The sequence below is a fragment of the Vanellus vanellus genome, assembly GCF_965231255.1.
Source record: "Vanellus vanellus genome assembly, chromosome: Z".
NCBI lineage: Eukaryota > Metazoa > Chordata > Aves > Charadriiformes > Charadriidae > Vanellus > Vanellus vanellus.
Window position 1 is genome coordinate 75,882,059 of NC_138908.1, and position 18,360 is coordinate 75,900,418.

Genomic DNA, 18,360 nt, shown 5'->3' on the forward strand with positions numbered 1-18,360 from the left:
ATAATTGGTTTTAGGTAAAGCAAATCTTTAGCTTAAAGGAAGTGTAGAGTAGCATATTTCCCAGTGTCAGCCCTCTCTGAGCTTCTAAAATGTCTGATAGAGTATCTTGAACTTTCAGCAATCATATAGTTGCATGAAAAATAGGTCTTGAAGCATCCTCATGTTCTTGTTATCTGTTTTAGTTGTTATTAATTCAACATGTTTAATCGTAACTGGATTTTCTCACAGGCTTTATTGAAATGACAACACTTGTTTAGTAAATCTATTATTTCATGCATAGGTCACTCTTTAAGAAACAGTAAATACTAAACCATTGTAAACTGTTGCACTTCATCTTCTTATAATATACTTTCAGATTAAGTATCACTTGCCATTTTATTCCTCATTATGCAACACTGTGGATTGCTAGTGTCTTCAGTGATCTAGTAGTATTTTTAGCAGACCTTACTATTTTTCTCTCTATGCCTTTTCTAGATTTCTTCCAAGTCCAGACCTCTTTGAGTCTCCCCTTGGAAATTTTGTTTCAAAAAAATACCAAATTACACTGTTTTGCTGTTTAGTAAGATACTAAACAGTACTGGTCCCAGTACGGACCCCTGAGGAACACCACTTGTCACCGATCTCCAGCTGGACACTGAGCCATTGACCACTACCTTCTGGATGCAACCATCCAAGCAATTCCTTATCCGTCAAACAGCCAACCTATCAAATCTGTACCTCTCCAATTTGGAGAAAGGAAGTTGTGGGGGACTGTGTCAAAGGCCTTACAGAAGTCCAGATAGACTACATCCATAGCTCTTCCCTTGTGCATGATGTAGTCATTCCACCATAGAAGGCCATGAGGCTGGTCAGGCAAGACTTGCCCTTGGTGAAGCCATGCTGGATGTCTCGAATCACCTCCCTGTCCTCCATGTGCCTTAGCATAGCTTCTAGGAGGATCATCATCTTTGAAAGGTCCTGGAGAACAGGGGAGGTACCTGAGGACTGGAGGAAAGCCAATGTCACTCCAGTCTTCAAAAAGGGCAAGAAGGATGACCTGGGAAACTACAGGCTGGTCAGCCTCACCTCCATCCGTGGAAAGATGATGGAACAGCTTGTTCTGGGCGTCATCTCCAAGCATCTGGAGGAAAAGAAGGTTATCACAAGTAGTCAACATGGATTCACCAAGGGGAAGTCATGTCTGACTAATCTGATAGCCTTCGACGATGGTGTGACTGGATGGGTGGATGAGGGGAGGGCAGTGGATGCTGTCTACCTTGACTTCATCAAGGCTTTCGACACTGTCTCCCACATCATCCTCACAGGCAAACTTAGGAAGTGTGGCTTAGATGAATGGACAGTGGGGTGGATTGAACAGTGGTTGGCAGACAGAGCTCAGGGGGTTGTGGTTAGTGGTGCAGAGTCTGGTTGGAGGTCTGTAAGAAGTGGTGTCCCTCAGGGGCCAGTACTGTGTCCAGTCCTGTTCCATATATTCATCAATGACCTGGATGAAGGGATAGAGTGTGCCATCAGCAAGTTTGCTGATGACACAAAATTAGGAGGAGTGGCTGACATGCTGTAAGGCTGTGCCAACTTACAGCATGACCTGGACAGGCTGGAGAGTTGAACAGAGAGGAACCTTGTGAAATTCAGCGAGGACAAGCATACAGTACAGCATCTGGGGAGGAATAACCCCATGCATCAGTACAAATTGGGGGCTGGCCTACTGGAGAGCAGCTCTGTGTAAAGGGACCAGGAGTCGTGGTGGACAACAGGATGACCATGAGCCAGCAATGTGTCCTGGTGGCCAAGAAGGCAAATGCCCTCCTGGTGCATCAAGAATAGTGTGGCCACCAGGTCGAGGGAGGTTATCCTCCCCCTCTACTCTGCCCTGGTGAGGCCACATCTGGAGCATTGTGTCCAGTTCTGGGCTCCCCAGTTCAAAAAGGACAGGGAACTGCTGGAGAGGGTTCAGCAAAGGGCTACGAAGATAGTTAGGGGATTGGAGCATCTTTCTTATGAGGAAAGGCTGAGGGACTTGAGTCTTTTCAGTCTAGAGAACAGAAGACTGAGGGGGGATCTTATCAATGCTTATAAATACTTAAAGGGAGTGTGCCAGGGGGATGGAACAGTCTTTTTTCAGTGGTGCCCAGTGATAGGACAAGAGGTAACGGGCACAAACTTGAACATAGGACGTTCTGTCTTAACATGAGGAGGAATTTCTTTACTTTGAGGGTGGCAGAGCACTGGCACAGGCCACCCAGAGAGGTTGTGGAGTGTCCCACTCTGGAGACATTCAAAACCCACCTGGATGCCATCCTGTGCAACTGCTGTAGGTGACCCTGCTCTGGCTGGGGAGGTTGGACTAGTTAATCTCCAGAGGTCTCTTCCAACCCTGACCATTCTGTGATTCTGCGATCTGTTCCATGATCTTCACAGGCTGAGGGGGAGGGTGAAAGGCTGGTAGTTCCCAGGGTCTTCCTTCCTACCCTTTTTAAAAATGGGTGTAATGTCTCCCTTTTTCCAGTCAAAATAATGGAATCCCAATAATTGTCTATAGGAAAGATCTAAGTTTGTCATCTGAACTTTTCATTTCATTCAGATTTAATTTATAATATTGTAGTATAACTGTAGATATGGTGACACATATAAATGCTGTTACATGTTCAGTATAATAAAATTGCCTAGGATTTGGTGAGACAGGTAATGTAAATTCAAGACAAGTGGTGCTACCCATCAGAGCAGCTCCTCCTATAAAACACTGCATCATGATTTATTTGATATGTTCTTACATGCTGTGGTTAATATTTTTTTAACTGGACAGTGTTCTTGGATCTTTTTCAGGGTTCAGCTGATCCTTTAAACAGTGCATTCCACCTGACGTACAACATGGTATTGAACTTGCTTCGTGTAGAAGAAATTAACCCTGAATACATGTTAGAAAAATCCTTTTATCAGTTCCAACATTACAGAACTATTCCAGAAATAGTAGAAAGTAAGTATTACTCTGTGCTGTACTCATGAGAGTCAGTATAAAAGGTGCTGCATTGTGAGACTGGGTAGTTATACTTCATTATGCTTATAACAGTATATACTTGTGCAGTTCTTGTCTTCCCTGCCAACAGTTGCCACTGCACCATTTGCTGTTATGCTATAATTTCAGGAAGAGTAATTTCCTCTTGTTCTTGGGATCTATATTGATATGCACTGTCAATCTCTGAAGAGAGCTTTCCTTTCTGAGTCAGACAAGAATGGTTGCCACATGGCTAAACAGTAGGACAGGAAGAAAGAAAAACAATTTAAAATTTCTTGTGGCTTGTTAAAGGTACAGAGAAGAAAAAAGTCTTATTCCTTTTTGTTATTCAGAACTTAGCTAAAAGAAATGTAATTTTAATATATCATTACAATCTCTGAAAAGAGCTCAGGCACACGGCATTCCAAGTTGTATAGCAAAAAATGTTTAATTAAAATGCAAAGCAAAATTCAGAGAGGACTGAGACATTATTTGCACTCCACTGAGTAACTAAATTTTGAGCCATGATCTTTAAATAGTGTGTTTTCGTGAGCCAAAGTCAGTTTCCAAAGATCTCAGCCAGTGTTTGAGAGTGAGGCCTCTTTCAAAACTTAACCCCGAAGAATGTTAAGAACATGAGAGGTAACCACTTCCTTTGCCACTGATGAATGAGCAGTTCATCTCTTCAGTTGTTAATTGAATATTAAAAGAAACTGTGTGTGCATGTAGCTTTGATAGACATGCCGGGGGTGAGGGGGGTTGATTCACTTCGCTGAGTTTCTGTTAGTTTGCAGGTGCAGTATTTAAGACAGTAGTATTCAAATATAATATGTATTTCCTGAGAACCTCCTGTTCCAGTTGGCATGCCTAGATCTTCATTCAGGCATTCCAGCATTCCTATTTAAATAGAGAAATGGAGCTGAAGAACATTTTTTGTATTTCTTGGACATTTTTTGTTTAGGCACCATACTGGGCATTAGAATTTTGTCATTGCTTCAGCTGCATTTAAAAACACAAAGGAGGGAAATGGTTGTTTAGATCAAGGAGGAAAGTATGCCATGGGTATGGGTTGCTAGCTTTTTTTTTAGTTGGCAGCTAAAAATAGGGAACACTTTCCTGTGCTGTCTGTCAAGTCCTAGTGAATTGGGATTTCTGAGTCATCCATATTAATTCAAATAACATGTAAGGGGGTGAGCTGGTAGAGAGGAAAAAGAGATCTTTGTAATGTGTCCTGTGTTTATGTTTACTAGTGGTATTACCAGTGTGAGAGAATGAACTGTGTTGTTTATCATAAAAAGTGATTTGCCTAAATAAGGTGTAAAAATATTTGAGGAAGAAAATACTGATTTCCAACTGATTAAATCAGAGCCTAAAACAGGTTAGGAAGAACATCTTCTAACAACTTCCCTCTTGTTAGAAGACATCTTGTTAGAAGCTGTCATTAAGCAATCTTATTTTCATAGAAGGAAGTAGAAGAGCACTGGTATGTAGTGAATGCCCTCCTACAAATCACTGTGAGTTTTTGTGGGACTTCTGTACAACCCTAAATCAGTGATTCCTGGACAACTGGGGATCTAGCCTTCTCCATTTTCTCAAGCTTGTTTGTTTAAAAAAAACACATTAGTATTAATATTTAATTTTCTATGAATAAAATTTAATGGACACATTTATAGATTTCTAGCTTTCCAGAGAATGGATTCTTGTAAATGGAAAACGAATGCCAAAAATGGTGAAAAGTTATGTAGATGTGAAAGTGAAACATTGATTTCTAAATCTGTGAAGTTACTGATTTCCATGAGCTTGTACTTTTTATTATAGGAGTGAATAATTTGGAAGGACAGTACAACAGAATAGCAATTCCCAATGAAGAGAATGTGGTCATATACTACAAAATCCGACAGCAGCTTGCAAAACTGGGCAAAGAGATTGAAGAATATGTTCACAAACCAAAGTATTGCTTGCCCTTTCTACAGCCAGGAAGACTGGTAAAGGTAATTTGATTTTTCTTTTGTTTTGTTTTTATTTCAAATCTACATTTATATGGAATTTGCAGGGTTCATTTCTGTCTGCCAGTTTACCATCTTGAAAAATTATATCGATTGCGCTAAGCAACAATTTGACATTTGTTATGTTTTTGTTAAACATTCGACAGTTAATTCAAAGAAATACTGTTTTCATGATGGACAATAATACATAACTGCTGTTGTAAATACCAGAAATACAAAAAGATATGCTTGCTAAGATGTGATTATACATGGGTTATGTTATAACATCTTGTAATATTTTCAGGTGAAGAACGAAGGTGATGACTTTGGATGGGGAGTGGTTGTTAATTTCTCTAAGAAATCAAATGTTAAGGTAACATATACATTCTCACCATTAGAAAAGTGTATATACCCTACTGCTTTTTCTGCAAGTAAGATAAAACTCCTATTTGCTTTGTAGTTTTCAAAGACAAAAAAAATTTCCTTTCACCCCAAATTTACCAAAAGCTCAGGCCTTCCTGAAGTGAAAGTATAAAGAAAAAAACTATGGAAGGTGGGACAAACCCTAAGTCCTGTGTTCATTTTTTAACTTTTGGCATATGGAAATGCTTGCTTATGTCTGGGATAAGTAGTTCAAAAGTACACTTGTCACTGCAAGATTTCCAAACTAACATCCCCAACAGTGCTACACTAAGCTTTTCATGGGGAAGTTATGGTGTTATCTACTCTCCAAAAATCTATAGGAGCTCTAAGTGAGGATTAAGAGCATAGGGAGACTGACATTTGGCTCTATGCAGATAAACCCCCTTGTGTTCTAACGCTCCTCACTGAGACGGAAGGCTAGGTGCGGCTAGGTTTAAGTTCTGAGTGATGCCCAATTCACCACTATCAGACCAGGCGCATTTAGTATATTAAATTGTTACAGTTCTGGATACACTAACAGCAGACTGCACTTTTAGCCCAGTCGTGCTCATGAACTAACACGGCCTCGCTTCGGTCGTGTTCAATGAGAAAACCCAAACGACGAGCTGCCTACACAGTGCAGTTTATTTAAACAACAGATACACAAGTTCTTTTGCATTGCCAGTGATAGTGACTGTCTGCAAAGCACATGTGAATACTAAAGATGTTAGCAATATAGCTCGGTTACAAAAGTTATAAAGCTAAGTTATAAAACCACTCTATATAGAGACTTCTAAGTTTCCCGGGGAAGCACTTGGTATAGCCAAGTGTTCAAATGTTACCCACAAGCGTCCTTATGGCGGGGGAAGAGAGGCTTGGCCCGTCGACTGGTCCCAGAAGTCTGGTGATGGTGTCTTCCCTCACATCCCCCTTGTCTTGGGCTATTTTTATACTATTTTTTATCTTCAAGGTGGAGTTTGAGTGACTCTACTCATAAATGCTTTCATTATGATTGCTGTAAAATGTTTTCACCTCGCATTTAAAGGTATAGATTACGAAAAATTCAGGGTGCAGACTCAAGGAGGAGTTGTTGCACCTTGGAGGCAGGTAGCTTTTGGGATGGAGGTGTGTTTTGGTATTATAATGACACTATAATGAACAAAGTTCACTAAAGGACAGCATTTCATCAAAAAAATGACATATTGTTCGCTCAGGGTAACAAGTAGGCAGTTTGTCAGTTCTGTAAGACCTTCTAGTGCTCCATTTGGTCCCCAAGTTCCCAGTTTATCACAGAGTTTTAGCCACAGTGTTTCAGCTCCACTCCATCCTTCGCATTGTTTTCCTTCCGTGGTGCCATCTCGTTCCCATGTTTTCCGGATTATCACAGGGTTTGGCCTTGGAGTCTCCACCCCACTCCACTCCTCGTGTTGCTTTGCAAGCAATATTGTACAGGGAATCACAGATGTAGTGGATTCTTCACATACCAGCTGCGGCTGTATTTTACCCTAGAAGCCTTTTGATTTTATACCTTTCTTTAATGTGTGACCAATGCTGTATTATTGATCATTTTTAGTAATCATTCCACAGCATTTTTGCGGTAATTTTTGGCAGGAGACCACTGTCAGTAATTATTAAGTCTAAATGAGAAGTTGTCTTATTCAAGTGCTGGTGGTACCTTTACATTGTGGCACCTTTTGGTGCTTCTCTAATGTCTGTTCATTAAAGATGTAATGAGAAAAATGTGTGTATACAGAACTTATTAAAAGAGGTTTTGTTTTGGTTTTCTATCATCCTTTTGAAAGTCACATTTCATTCTTTTTCAAGTTGGAAAACTGGACTGTCACTGCTGTTGCTTAAACTTTTGCTTCTAGACTGTGTTTTTCATAGAGCCGTATGAGCATTAAAACAGATTTCCCCCTCACTCCAGCCGTCTGTGTAAAATTGCTAACTTCTGTGTCACTGGAGGCATTTCTTCTATCTGTGTCATATTTTATCCACATATCCACATTTGCCTTCCCTATCTGGCCTGTCTCACTGTTAGATAAAGCTTTTAGGTTTGAACGTTAACTTTGAAATTACGGTCTGTTCTGCAGGAGATGGCTCTGGCTCCAGCAGCACTTTTTTCATTAAGTCATTCTAGCAGCTGGGTTGAATTTTTCCTTCTGAGTTCTGTGGAAAGAATGACAATAGGTGCTGAAAATTATGGAACAGACTTAAAGCTATGTAACTTTCAAAATCAGTATGGAAAAGCTAGTTTCTATGAGCAGAGGCAAAACTAATGACTTAAAGAAGCTGTTATTTACCAATTTTAATGTGTATAATCAATGCATTTTTGTCCTGGGATACCGATGCATTTCCCCATTACTGTTTAATATCGTAGTATGCTTAATAGTGATGTATTTCCAATACTATGCTGAAATATATCACTGTTATGCCATGTCTTTAAACCTTCACGCACTTCTCAGCTGTGACATTTCTTTGGCTTTTGTTCTAGAAATGCTATTTAATTTAGTCTATATTACTAGTTTTTATTTAGTTGTAAATTTTTCTTCACTGTATCTTAGTTTCTAATGAAGTCCTTTTTCTAGTGAGGAATATATGTGATTAAGATTGATATTTAGGGTTACAGTATGTCTGTATTTTACTGAGTAATTCCCTGTTTGTTGCAATGTGAAAGCAAAACATTGAGTCATTGTCAGTTATGTTCATTGTTAGTTATATTTAGATGTTTTTCCAGCATAATTTCACAATGCAGTGTTCCACAAAATTGTGAATGCAAGTAACACTTTATCCTGACTTACAGTAGACAGAAGAATTTATTTCTAGTAGTGGTTCGTGCTATATATTGTACAATATAGTAGGCAGCGAGTAACTATTTGCTTTGGAATTCATAAAAAAAACCCAAGTGTTTTTGAGTAAGAAATTTTATTTCCACGAGATTGTGCCAGCAGTATGCTAGTTTTATTGTTGTGCTGTTTACAGTCTGTATTGTCATCTGATTCCTGATTCTAGACATCAAATTTTTGTCTGTTAACAGTTACTGATTTTAGAATTTGAAATGCTGGAATTTGTTCTTCATTATTTAGATGATTATAATCCTTGTATATTAAACTCAAATTTACGTGCTTACCTGTTCATGTTTATTTATAAGGTTTACTACATAAACATTGTTTTTAGTGCTGTGTCACGGTCACTGAATTTTCAGTGAGTCTGATGTTACTAATCTAGGAATCTGTATTTGTTATCTGTGCGATATTTCTTGATTTGCAGATATGATCAGCTGTCTTAGATTGTTTTGTTTCCAGGCACATGAAGTAATATGCATTTCAGGGCAAATCTAAAATCCTTGGAATACACTTAATCGTGCAATATTCTGCTGAAGAGGGCAGAAATTTATCCTTGAAGTATGTGAATTGATGCAGCATGAATCAAAGGATCGTTCAAACTTGATATGACAGAGATGTCTGTGACTAACAAATTTTTACAGGGTATTCTAGCATCCTTTTACTCTTGCATATAAAAACACGGCTATTCCTGTTCCAGGGTTTGGTACCTAAAATGCTGTAGAAAACCCATTGAAGGAAACAGTACACATTCAAAAAGCAGTTCTAGATTAAGTCACGTATGGTCAGCATTGTCTAAAAGCCATTAGTATCCATAAACTTACAGAGAGTAACTGTTACAGTTTGAGAAACCCACAACAATTTGTTGTTTAGACAATTATTCTATTACCCAATGAGCCCTCCCCACCTGGGAAGGGAAATTGGGGGAAAAACGAGGAAAAGAGGGTAGAAATATAAATAGATTTAATAGAATAAGACTAGTTATTTAACATTAATAATACTTAAATACCAATATTGATCCTGATACCAATATAAAATATACAAGGATTATACTCAGCCATTTCTGTCAGTCAGAAACTGCGCACTCCCAGCAGCAGACAGTAAATGTTGGACACTGTGAGCACTATGGCCTCAGGAGGAAGGGAAGGGCTCAGGGGTATGGCACTGGGGCAAGGAGTTCTCAGGATGGCAGCCATCATAGAAGAGAGAAAACTCCTCAGCAAACTTTCTGGTTTATAGTGAATGTGACCTTCATGGTGTGAAATAATCCTGTTGGCCAGCTTGGGTCAAGTGCCCGGGTCTCGCTCCTCCTCATCCCCAAACCTGGCAAGCTCGAAACCACTGAGACCTTGAAACCTACACACCATAGCTGGCTTTAAAGTAAATGTTTTCACAAATTCAGACACTAGACTAATCTTCTAAAAGTGCATTTTTCCCAAGCATTAGAAGAGAAATTAGTCCTGTGTCACTCAAACCAGGCCAGTAATACGAACAGCAGATGTTAATGACATTTATACTCCTGCTTTATTAAGAGGTTTACAATACAGTTGCTGATAGAAATATTTTTTTTCTTCTCATAGTTTTCTAGACATCTTCAATTCTAGTATTTTCTGTAGCATATATGTGCAGCTATGAGTTTAGTCTCTTCTTCATTCAAGTTAGCGTTATACTTTCCGTGGCTTTGACTGGATACTGGTTTGGTATATGTAGATATTTAAAATTCTGATTCATACAACAGCAGTGATAAGGGTCGTGTACATTGCTTTAAGTGCCTTCTGCAAATGTAGGATAGAATTCAGAGGAACAGTTTCTTCCCCAACAAGTAATAGCATTTCTTGAAGAAATTACATATCTTGTAGTACAGGATAACCCCGTTTTTCTGTTTATTTTACTATGGCAGTTTCTCATAGTATTTCTGAGAATCTGTTAGGAATGCTACCTGGCTCCACCCTGCTCTGCATGCAAGGGAAGAAAACAGCTTGTTGTAGGTTTGTAATTAAAAACACTGCCCAGTAAAACTGAACACAGGATTTTGGATACTGTTCTCTCTTTCTCTCTCTCTTGTATTTGGAAGCAGAGAAGCTTGCACATAGTATTTTAAAAGATGATGCCTAACTTCAGTGTTAGGCCTGCAACTTAGTTCCGTTCAAAGTCATAAAAATACTTGCTTATAGTAGGAGTGTATTTGAGCAACCTGAGTGCATATTGATCCAGTCAAGTAACTAACATCAGAGTTCTTAAAAGCACTGTATAATAAAGGTTATGGCTTTGTGAACAGTACTCTTTAACCACCATATCTGCATGTTTGTATTCTTTACATGAATGTCAGATGTTACGTGTGCCATATGGGGTGTATAAAGCTGTGCCCAGCAAGCTGCAGCTTCTTGTTTGCTGCAGATACAAGCTGTCACGCTTGAGATATTTTTCTGTAGTCTTTATTGTGGGGAAAAATTTGCAAACCTGCAATTGAAAGAGATCCCCCCAATTTTGCTTCTTTTTCTTGTTTTTTAAAAAAAGGGAAAGTTTAATACTGCTAGCATGATGCAAATATTTTGCATGACAGTTACAGATGTTGGCTTGCTTTGAAAGAGCTGTGTCTAGAAGAACAGTCAGAAGCACCTGAAGCTGCAAAGTAGACTTTTGGCTACACTGGCAAGGGAGGATGGGGAAGGGGTAATTTTTTAAAGTGTTTTTTTTCTGTGTGAGGGATCTTTCAATCAATACTGATTCAGCAGTTTTTAGAATACACTATATCACTGAGCTGATACTCCTGATACTCTGTGATGAGCAGTAGCTCATTTCATACCTTTAATATCAAATAAAATCGTGCTGTTTCCTTGTGTTCTTGCTGGTATTTTAAAGTAACTGTTATGGACTTGTTTTTTCTGTGCCTTCAACAGCCAAATTCTGGTGAATTGGACCCATTATATGTAGTTGAAGTGCTACTGCACTGCAGCAAGGAGAGTTTGAAAAATTCTGCTACTGAGGCTGCAAAGCCAGCCAGACCTGATGAGAAAGGAGAGATGCAGGTTTGTTATACATGTTTATTCTCAATAGTTTCTTATAAATGTTCTCAAATATTCTATTTCAAAAACATTTGCAAACTGCAGTAAAAGAGGGATTGATGCATTAAGGGAGAGAAAGGAACTGTACACCTAACTCTGCTTTCTTAAACATTCGCTAATTTCACTGAAGAGGAAACTAAAGCGTGAACAAAACACTTCAGTGAATTTGTTACCATATAAGAAGCGCTTTGAAACTTAGCTACTGTTGTGTTATATATTTCAAATCAGTAGATGAAAGACAATAGCAGTAATGTAAGCAAAGTTATGAAAATTACCTACAGATGTGATAAAATCTGCAGATAAACAAGTGTCTGTAAGCTGTTTTTTTCTTGGATACTTGTGCAGGATTTGTGGGTAATGTGCATTTGTTCTACTAGATTTCAGAATTTAGTTAGCATTTTTACAATCCTTGAGTAATAAATTTTAGGAATGCTGTTTGGCAGATACTTTTCTTAGCAGTATCTCTGTCTCTGGGAATAGAATTTTTTTTTTCTTTCTCTTTTTCAGACCCCTTCAGTTTTGTAAGGCTATCTCATTCTAAAGTTAAATTGAAATTTTTAGTAAAAGCATTTGCATTATTTAAATTTTTCAATTTGGAACCCTATATTAAGACAAACAATTATCATTTTCAGATCAGAGACAGTTGTTTAATTTGTCCACATGTTTTGTTCACAAAATCTATTTAAAGCATGGGATACAGTATTGATTCTTCATGGTGTCTTCATCGTTTTGATACTTATGAATATGTATTTGCTGATATGTTGTTCTCTATTATTAGCATTCCTAGTTAAGTACATGACAATAATTTGTCTGGTTTGGATCGTAGGAGGTATTCCTGTAGATAAGAGGCAAGGTAATAGAAAAAATTGTAGCATCTCTCCAGATTTAACAGAATACAAGATTTTCCCATTTGGAAAAACTTACTTTTCATCTTTATTAATACTTTATCTCATTACCCACATTTTCCTCCTTCCTGGTATTGCTTTACTTACTGCTGTGTCCTTGTGCAGTTTTCCTTTTCCTTTTTTTGCTATGGAGCGGTGATAAGAAATACATTTTTTAACTGATTTATCAGTTAACTGCAATCTCTTTGATAGGTTGTTCCTGTTTTGGTACATCTTCTCTCTGCTATCAGCAGTGTCCGACTTTACATACCGAAAGACCTGAGGCCTATTGACAACAGGCAAAGTGTGTTAAAATCTATACAAGTAAGTTCCACTAGGCTGTGTAAAGTTTCTGCTCTGATTGGTGAGGTACTCTTTAACACAAGACAGCTTGTTCTAAAGAAATTTTTCTAAAGCTTGTGTCACATCTTCAGTCTTATTCCTAAAAGGGGTTGGAAGCCACGATGTATGTCAATTGTTTCTCCTTGTCAACAGTCGTTTTAAACTCATTTTGAGAACTGCTGAAACATCACATAACAAACTTACACTGCTGCCTTCTGTGTCCCTGTAGTTATGCCAGCTGATTTGTGAAAGTGTAATTTATTTTACTGTTACTAATCTTACAAAAAAAAAAAAATATTTTTTTTTCCTTTTAGGAAGTACAGAAGCGATTTCCTGATGGAGTACCATTACTAGACCCTATTGATGACATGGGCATCAAAGATCAAGGACTGAAAAAAGTAATCCAAAAAGTAGAGGCATTTGAGCATAGGATGTATTCACATCCTCTTCACAATGATCCCAACTTGGAAACAGTATACAAACTTTGTGAAAAAAAAGCACAGGTAAAAATACAAAACAAAATGCTGTATCTATATTTAGGCAGAGAGAGAGACAGTAATATTTCCCTTCTTCTTGCTTTTCTTTTTATTTGCAAAGCCCAAACAATCCTTTTTAAATTAATAAGCCCGAATAATGCTTTTTATATTAATAAGCCCAAATGAGACTTTTTTAATACAGAAGAATTATTGAATCTCACTAACGAACTGACTGAGTTGGTGTTATGCCCTTGATTGATACAGATGGGTAGTACATCTGAAAAGAAAACTCTTCAGAAAAAGTCATCAAGGATTAGAAGGTTACAGTGGCGCCACTAGAGTCTTTTTCACTGAATAGGCATAGTGCAGTACAGTGTAGGTACTGTCTTCACAGATAATTGAAACTGATCATTTTTAATATGTTTGTGCAGAGCTAAGTTGAATTGATGGGGCTTATTAGCTTGAGTGTACCATACAAATCATTGTGCTGCTGCTTCCTGAACTGATTCCCAGCCTGGAAGCAATACACATATTTATTTTGTATAGAGTCGTACCCTGCTAGACTGAAACTGGTTGCACACAAAAACAGCTCTCATGTTTCTGTGCTGATCCAGAAAACAGGTTCTCCAGGAGTCACTTCACAGAAGTGAGGTAGTTCTGCTATGTGCAGCACAAAGTTGCATGTGGTAAGACCTGGTGGACTAAGCATACTTCTGCGAGGGTGTCTGCACTGTATGCCCTGCTGTCAGGATGTTGGCAATGACTGTGATAAACTACAAGACACTGGAGAAGATCTAATAGCAGCAAATTACAGCTTTAGGTTACATTTGATCGAATAGTTGTTTAGCTGAGGCTTAGTACAGGTCTTGGAAGATGAGTGCTCATTTCTCTACCAAAGATTTCTTCTGTGTTTTTCTTTGTTGTGGGCTGGTTGGTTTTTTTTTTTCCTACTCTGGGTAAATAGCTTAGTTTCCCAAACTTGCCAGTGTTTCCTATGGGTAAATGGAGCTGATTTTTTTAAATTTGTTTTAAACCTTCCTTTTAGTAGAGTGAGATGAGTCGGTGTCAGCTAGTATGCCCATATACTGTTGTTCTGAGGCCTTTATGAAATTAAACTATGTCTTTTAAAACAATTGCATGTGTTAAACCAGCAACATGTAATTTCTCTGCTTCTGACCCCCCCAGATTGCTATGGATATTAAAGCAGCAAAACGAGAACTGAAAAAAGCCAGAACTGTCTTACAAATGGATGAACTCAAATGCCGGAAGCGTGTTTTGAGAAGACTGGGGTTTGCCACGTCTTCAGATGTTATTGAGATGAAAGGACGGGTCGCTTGTGAAATCAGCAGGTTATTGGTTTCTGTGCAAAGTGATTATTGTCATGAGTAGACACTTAACTGTCTTTGCTGAAATTAGTATGTCATGTTTATATTTTAAAGTTCTGAGAACGTTAGAAGAAAGATTCTTCAGAGACTATGGGATCTGTGCCATAAAGGGAATATACTGATTGAAGCAGTAAAGATAGCAGCTTAAGGACAAAATACAATAGATTTTAAAACTAAAACATGGACATGAAAATGCCAAAACAATGGTATTTTCTTACACAGCTCAGGCAGTAGTGTGTGTTTTCATTTAATATTGTACATTACATGAGAGGATGGTCTCAGTTTCTGTGGTTCCACTTCCCAGGACTCTCAGTACAGAGTCACCCACAAACAAAGGTGTAACAGTGGTGGTCAGCAATTACCAAGTTGCTGACAAGTTTGGAAGACAGCTTAATTGCTTCCATAGGGCTGTTGGAAAAAATCTATGGAAGTGATGCATTTTACTGACATTTAGCAAGTACATATGTATTGAAACATATTGTAAAGATTCCACAGAAGCTCATGAATCAGTGTTTAATACTTCATAGTGTAACTCAAGTTTTGGTAGAATTGTATGTTTTTAAAAGTTACAGTGACTCCTGTACTCCTTACCTTACAGATAGTTTGAAAGATGCTACCTATATTTGTTCGATATCTAATAACTTTTTTCCCCTGCAAAATTTCATAGCAAATGGGGAAACTGAATCAGATTTTTTATCAACTTCCTGAGTTTCAGGAACTGTTTGCTGATGAGTTACACTTTCCTTTGTAAAAAAAATCTACTTTTTTTCCCCACCCTATGCATTTGCCTGAAACTCCAAAAATAAAGGTGTAGTCTTATCAACAATTTGATGTTTTATCCAAATAGTATGTTTGGATTTTGTATCCACATCATGCATTTCCTTTTATAATTCATGATTAAGTCTTCATTCTACAGATAAACTGAAGCAAGTTTGTTCCTTTTTTCAGTATCTTGGAAATACCAAGTTGAATCTTTTTTGAGCAGCAGCAGTACCAATTTTAATCCTTTTCATAAGTTGCCTAACTGTCTGGTTCTTTTCAATCTCTTGATGTCCTGTCTGATAAAAAATGACTAAAGCGACTGTTAGTACTATCTTTTATGAAAAAGTTATTATTTTTTCAGTTATTTTTTCATTTTATGAAAATGAAATAACTTTTAAAAAAATGTTTCAATTTTTTCTCATTTTTTATAGAGATTCTTTGTATTTCAGTAAGAGCTTTTAGTTTCTTTAAAATACCTTCTTTCTCTTACTAATTAGCATCCCCTTTAAAAAGCTATTATATTAGTATTTGGTGTTCCTATAAGAAACAATTTTTTTTTATCTATACCCAGTTGCTTCACAAAACAGATTCATTTAAAAATGTGTTTCATTAAGTCTTTTCCCTAAACTTCCTTTTCTTTCTCTTTATTTTAGTGCTGATGAACTACTCCTGACAGAAATGATGTTCAATGGTCTCTTCAATGACTTATCTGCAGAACAGGCAACTGCCCTACTAAGCTGTTTTGTATTTCAAGAGAACGTGAGTTACTTCATCAGTTCATGAATTCTAGACATTGTGTATAATTCAGTTCCAGAAATTGGTCATAGCAGCCTGAGCCATTGCACTTTTTTTATTCTTTCCTAAGGTGTTAGACATGAACTCCCATTGAGCTTACCTAAAGCATTGCAGCTTCAGTGCTAAAATATCTTTCCTCATAAGGGATGTGCCGAAGGTTGTGTAAAATTGCAGTCCTTGTAACGAATCTACAACTGTTTCCTCATCATGCAATGAAGTAATATTAATAGATTCTCAGCATATATGCTTGTATACACACACATATCCTTATAATTTAAAATGTAGAATGATTATTTCAAAGAAGAGGCTTAACAATATCTGCTCCTACGCTCTGGGGTGAGGGTATCTTTAATTCTGAGACATGCCCACGTTACGTTGTTTGAACAGTACCCTTGACCTATTGATGGAAATGGCAGTACCACATGGAATTGATACCAAAAGAGCTGTTAAAAACGGAACCTGTTATTAAAAGCAACGCCATGGGCATTTAATACCAGATGCCATTGTTTTCCCACCTACAAGCTGTATAGAAGTTTAGCATCATCAGGAAAATACAGTACAAATTAACTTCCATATGAAATAGTACTGCAGATAGCTAGCAATACGTATCACTCGGGTTGATTCTAAATGTGGAAAGCACATTAGCACCAGATGCTAATGAATTACTTTTGTTAGTAGAAGGGATGCCAAGGTAAGCCATTGTTTGCTAGAATATTGTGATTCACTCAACAATAGTACTCAGGTCTAAACAGGTAGGACGTAAAAATGTTGCTGTAATCAAATAGCCATATTTTCATACATAACCATTGAAGTTTAAGTTATTAAAAGAACATGGATGTGTAAGTTATTAAAAGCATTTGTTTTTCATATTCTTAAAGAAAAGCTTGTAATAGTTAAGGTGTAGTAAATGATCAGAATTTTGGTAGTTCAAACCTATGGAACAGCTAAATAGAGGGAATTTTGGAAGTATTCAGAAAGCAGATGCTTTTTTTTCATACTGTTGGCGTACTGTACAGAAAGATTTCCTTTTCTGATTTAGTTTGAGAAACAAGTACTTGGGGAATTCAGTAAATTTTAGTGTTTGATACCAGGTTTGAAAAGTCATTGAAAGAATTTAGGATGGCACTAGCACATGCTGAACTTCTATTTTTGCATTTAATTTGGTGTAGAGCAGATGTATGGGAGTGCATGAGATTATTTAATGTTTTCTTTTTCAGTCCAGTGAAATGCCAAAATTGACAGAGCAGTTGGCGGGACCACTTCGGCAAATGCAGGTAATCTGTCCATTAGAGCTCAGGGTTAGTGTTAACAAGATTAAAGTGTATGAGTAAAGTATAGTAAGTGCAAGGTGAAGACTTGATTTCAGATCATCAGTGCATTTGGCTGGCACTGCATGTGGTTTTGCAGTGTGTAATAATGGGTTATCTTGTTTGCAAGAAATCTTTATGTTAATTTGGAACATACCTTTAAAAACTTTTATGAGCTTGCTTACTACACTGTAAGTTGTTAGTGCAGGCAGACTTAATGTAAAGGCTACGAAGATGATTAGGGGATTGGAGCATCTTTCTTATGAGGAAAGGCTGAGGGACTTGAGTCTTTTTAGTCTAGAGAAAAGAAGACTGAGGGGGGATCTTGTCAATGCTTATAAATACTTAAAGGGAGGGTGCCAGGGGGATGGAACAGTCTTTTTTCAGTGGTGCCCAGTGACAGGACAAGAGGTAATGGGCATAAACTTGAACATAGGAAATTCCATCTAAACACAAGGAGGGACTTCTTTCCTTTGAGGGTGGCAGAGCACTGGCACAGGCTGCCCAGAGAGGTTGTGAAGTGTCCCCCACTGGAGACATTCCAAACCCACCTGGACGCCGTCCTGTGCAACTGCTGTAGGTGACCCTGCTCTGGCAGGGGCTTTGGACTAGATGTTCTCTTCCAACCCTGACCATTCTGTGATTCTGTAAAACAGTGGTTTACTTCCTGATTCTGAATAATTTCACATTAAAAAGGAAACCTCATCCTGTATGCAGTACCTAATAATATGTGAGCCTTTCTACTTAATCTGTAGCAGCATCTTGTAAGTTTAATTTTTTTTTATTTTAAAGGAGTGTGCAAAAAGAATCGCCAAGGTGTCAGCAGAAGCAAAACTGGAAATTGATGAAGAAAATTACTTAAATTCTTTCAGACCCAACCTAATGGATGTTGTGTATACATGGGCAAATGGAGCTAACTTTGCTCACATCTGCAAAATGACTGATGTCTTTGAAGGTATGGTAATCAGTTCTTCTCTAGGAGTTTTGAGATGGTAATTCCATAGCATGGAATGCTAATCCTGAATAACCTTACAATGGATCATAAAATTTATTAACTCAGGTGTATTCAAGGATCTGCACAGCTGAAACTAAGTGAGAAAAAAATTGTTTATATTTATTTAT

At 37.7% G+C, this 18,360-nt stretch overlaps 1 protein-coding gene across 1 annotated transcript in view; it reads left to right on the plus strand.

The window, feature by feature from the left end:
* Positions 1-18,360, plus strand: part of MTREX (Mtr4 exosome RNA helicase) — a 60,978-nt gene that overhangs the window by 36,895 nt on the left and 5,723 nt on the right. The window contains exons 16-25 of the mRNA XM_082497809.1: positions 2,824-2,974; positions 4,811-4,983; positions 5,282-5,350; positions 11,123-11,251; positions 12,385-12,495; positions 12,828-13,016; positions 14,175-14,338; positions 15,790-15,895; positions 17,149-17,205; positions 18,031-18,193. Coding sequence (XP_082353935.1) covers positions 2,824-2,974; positions 4,811-4,983; positions 5,282-5,350; positions 11,123-11,251; positions 12,385-12,495; positions 12,828-13,016; positions 14,175-14,338; positions 15,790-15,895; positions 17,149-17,205; positions 18,031-18,193 — 1,312 coding nt within the window. The remainder of the gene's footprint in view (positions 1-2,823; positions 2,975-4,810; positions 4,984-5,281; positions 5,351-11,122; positions 11,252-12,384; positions 12,496-12,827; positions 13,017-14,174; positions 14,339-15,789; positions 15,896-17,148; positions 17,206-18,030; positions 18,194-18,360) is intronic.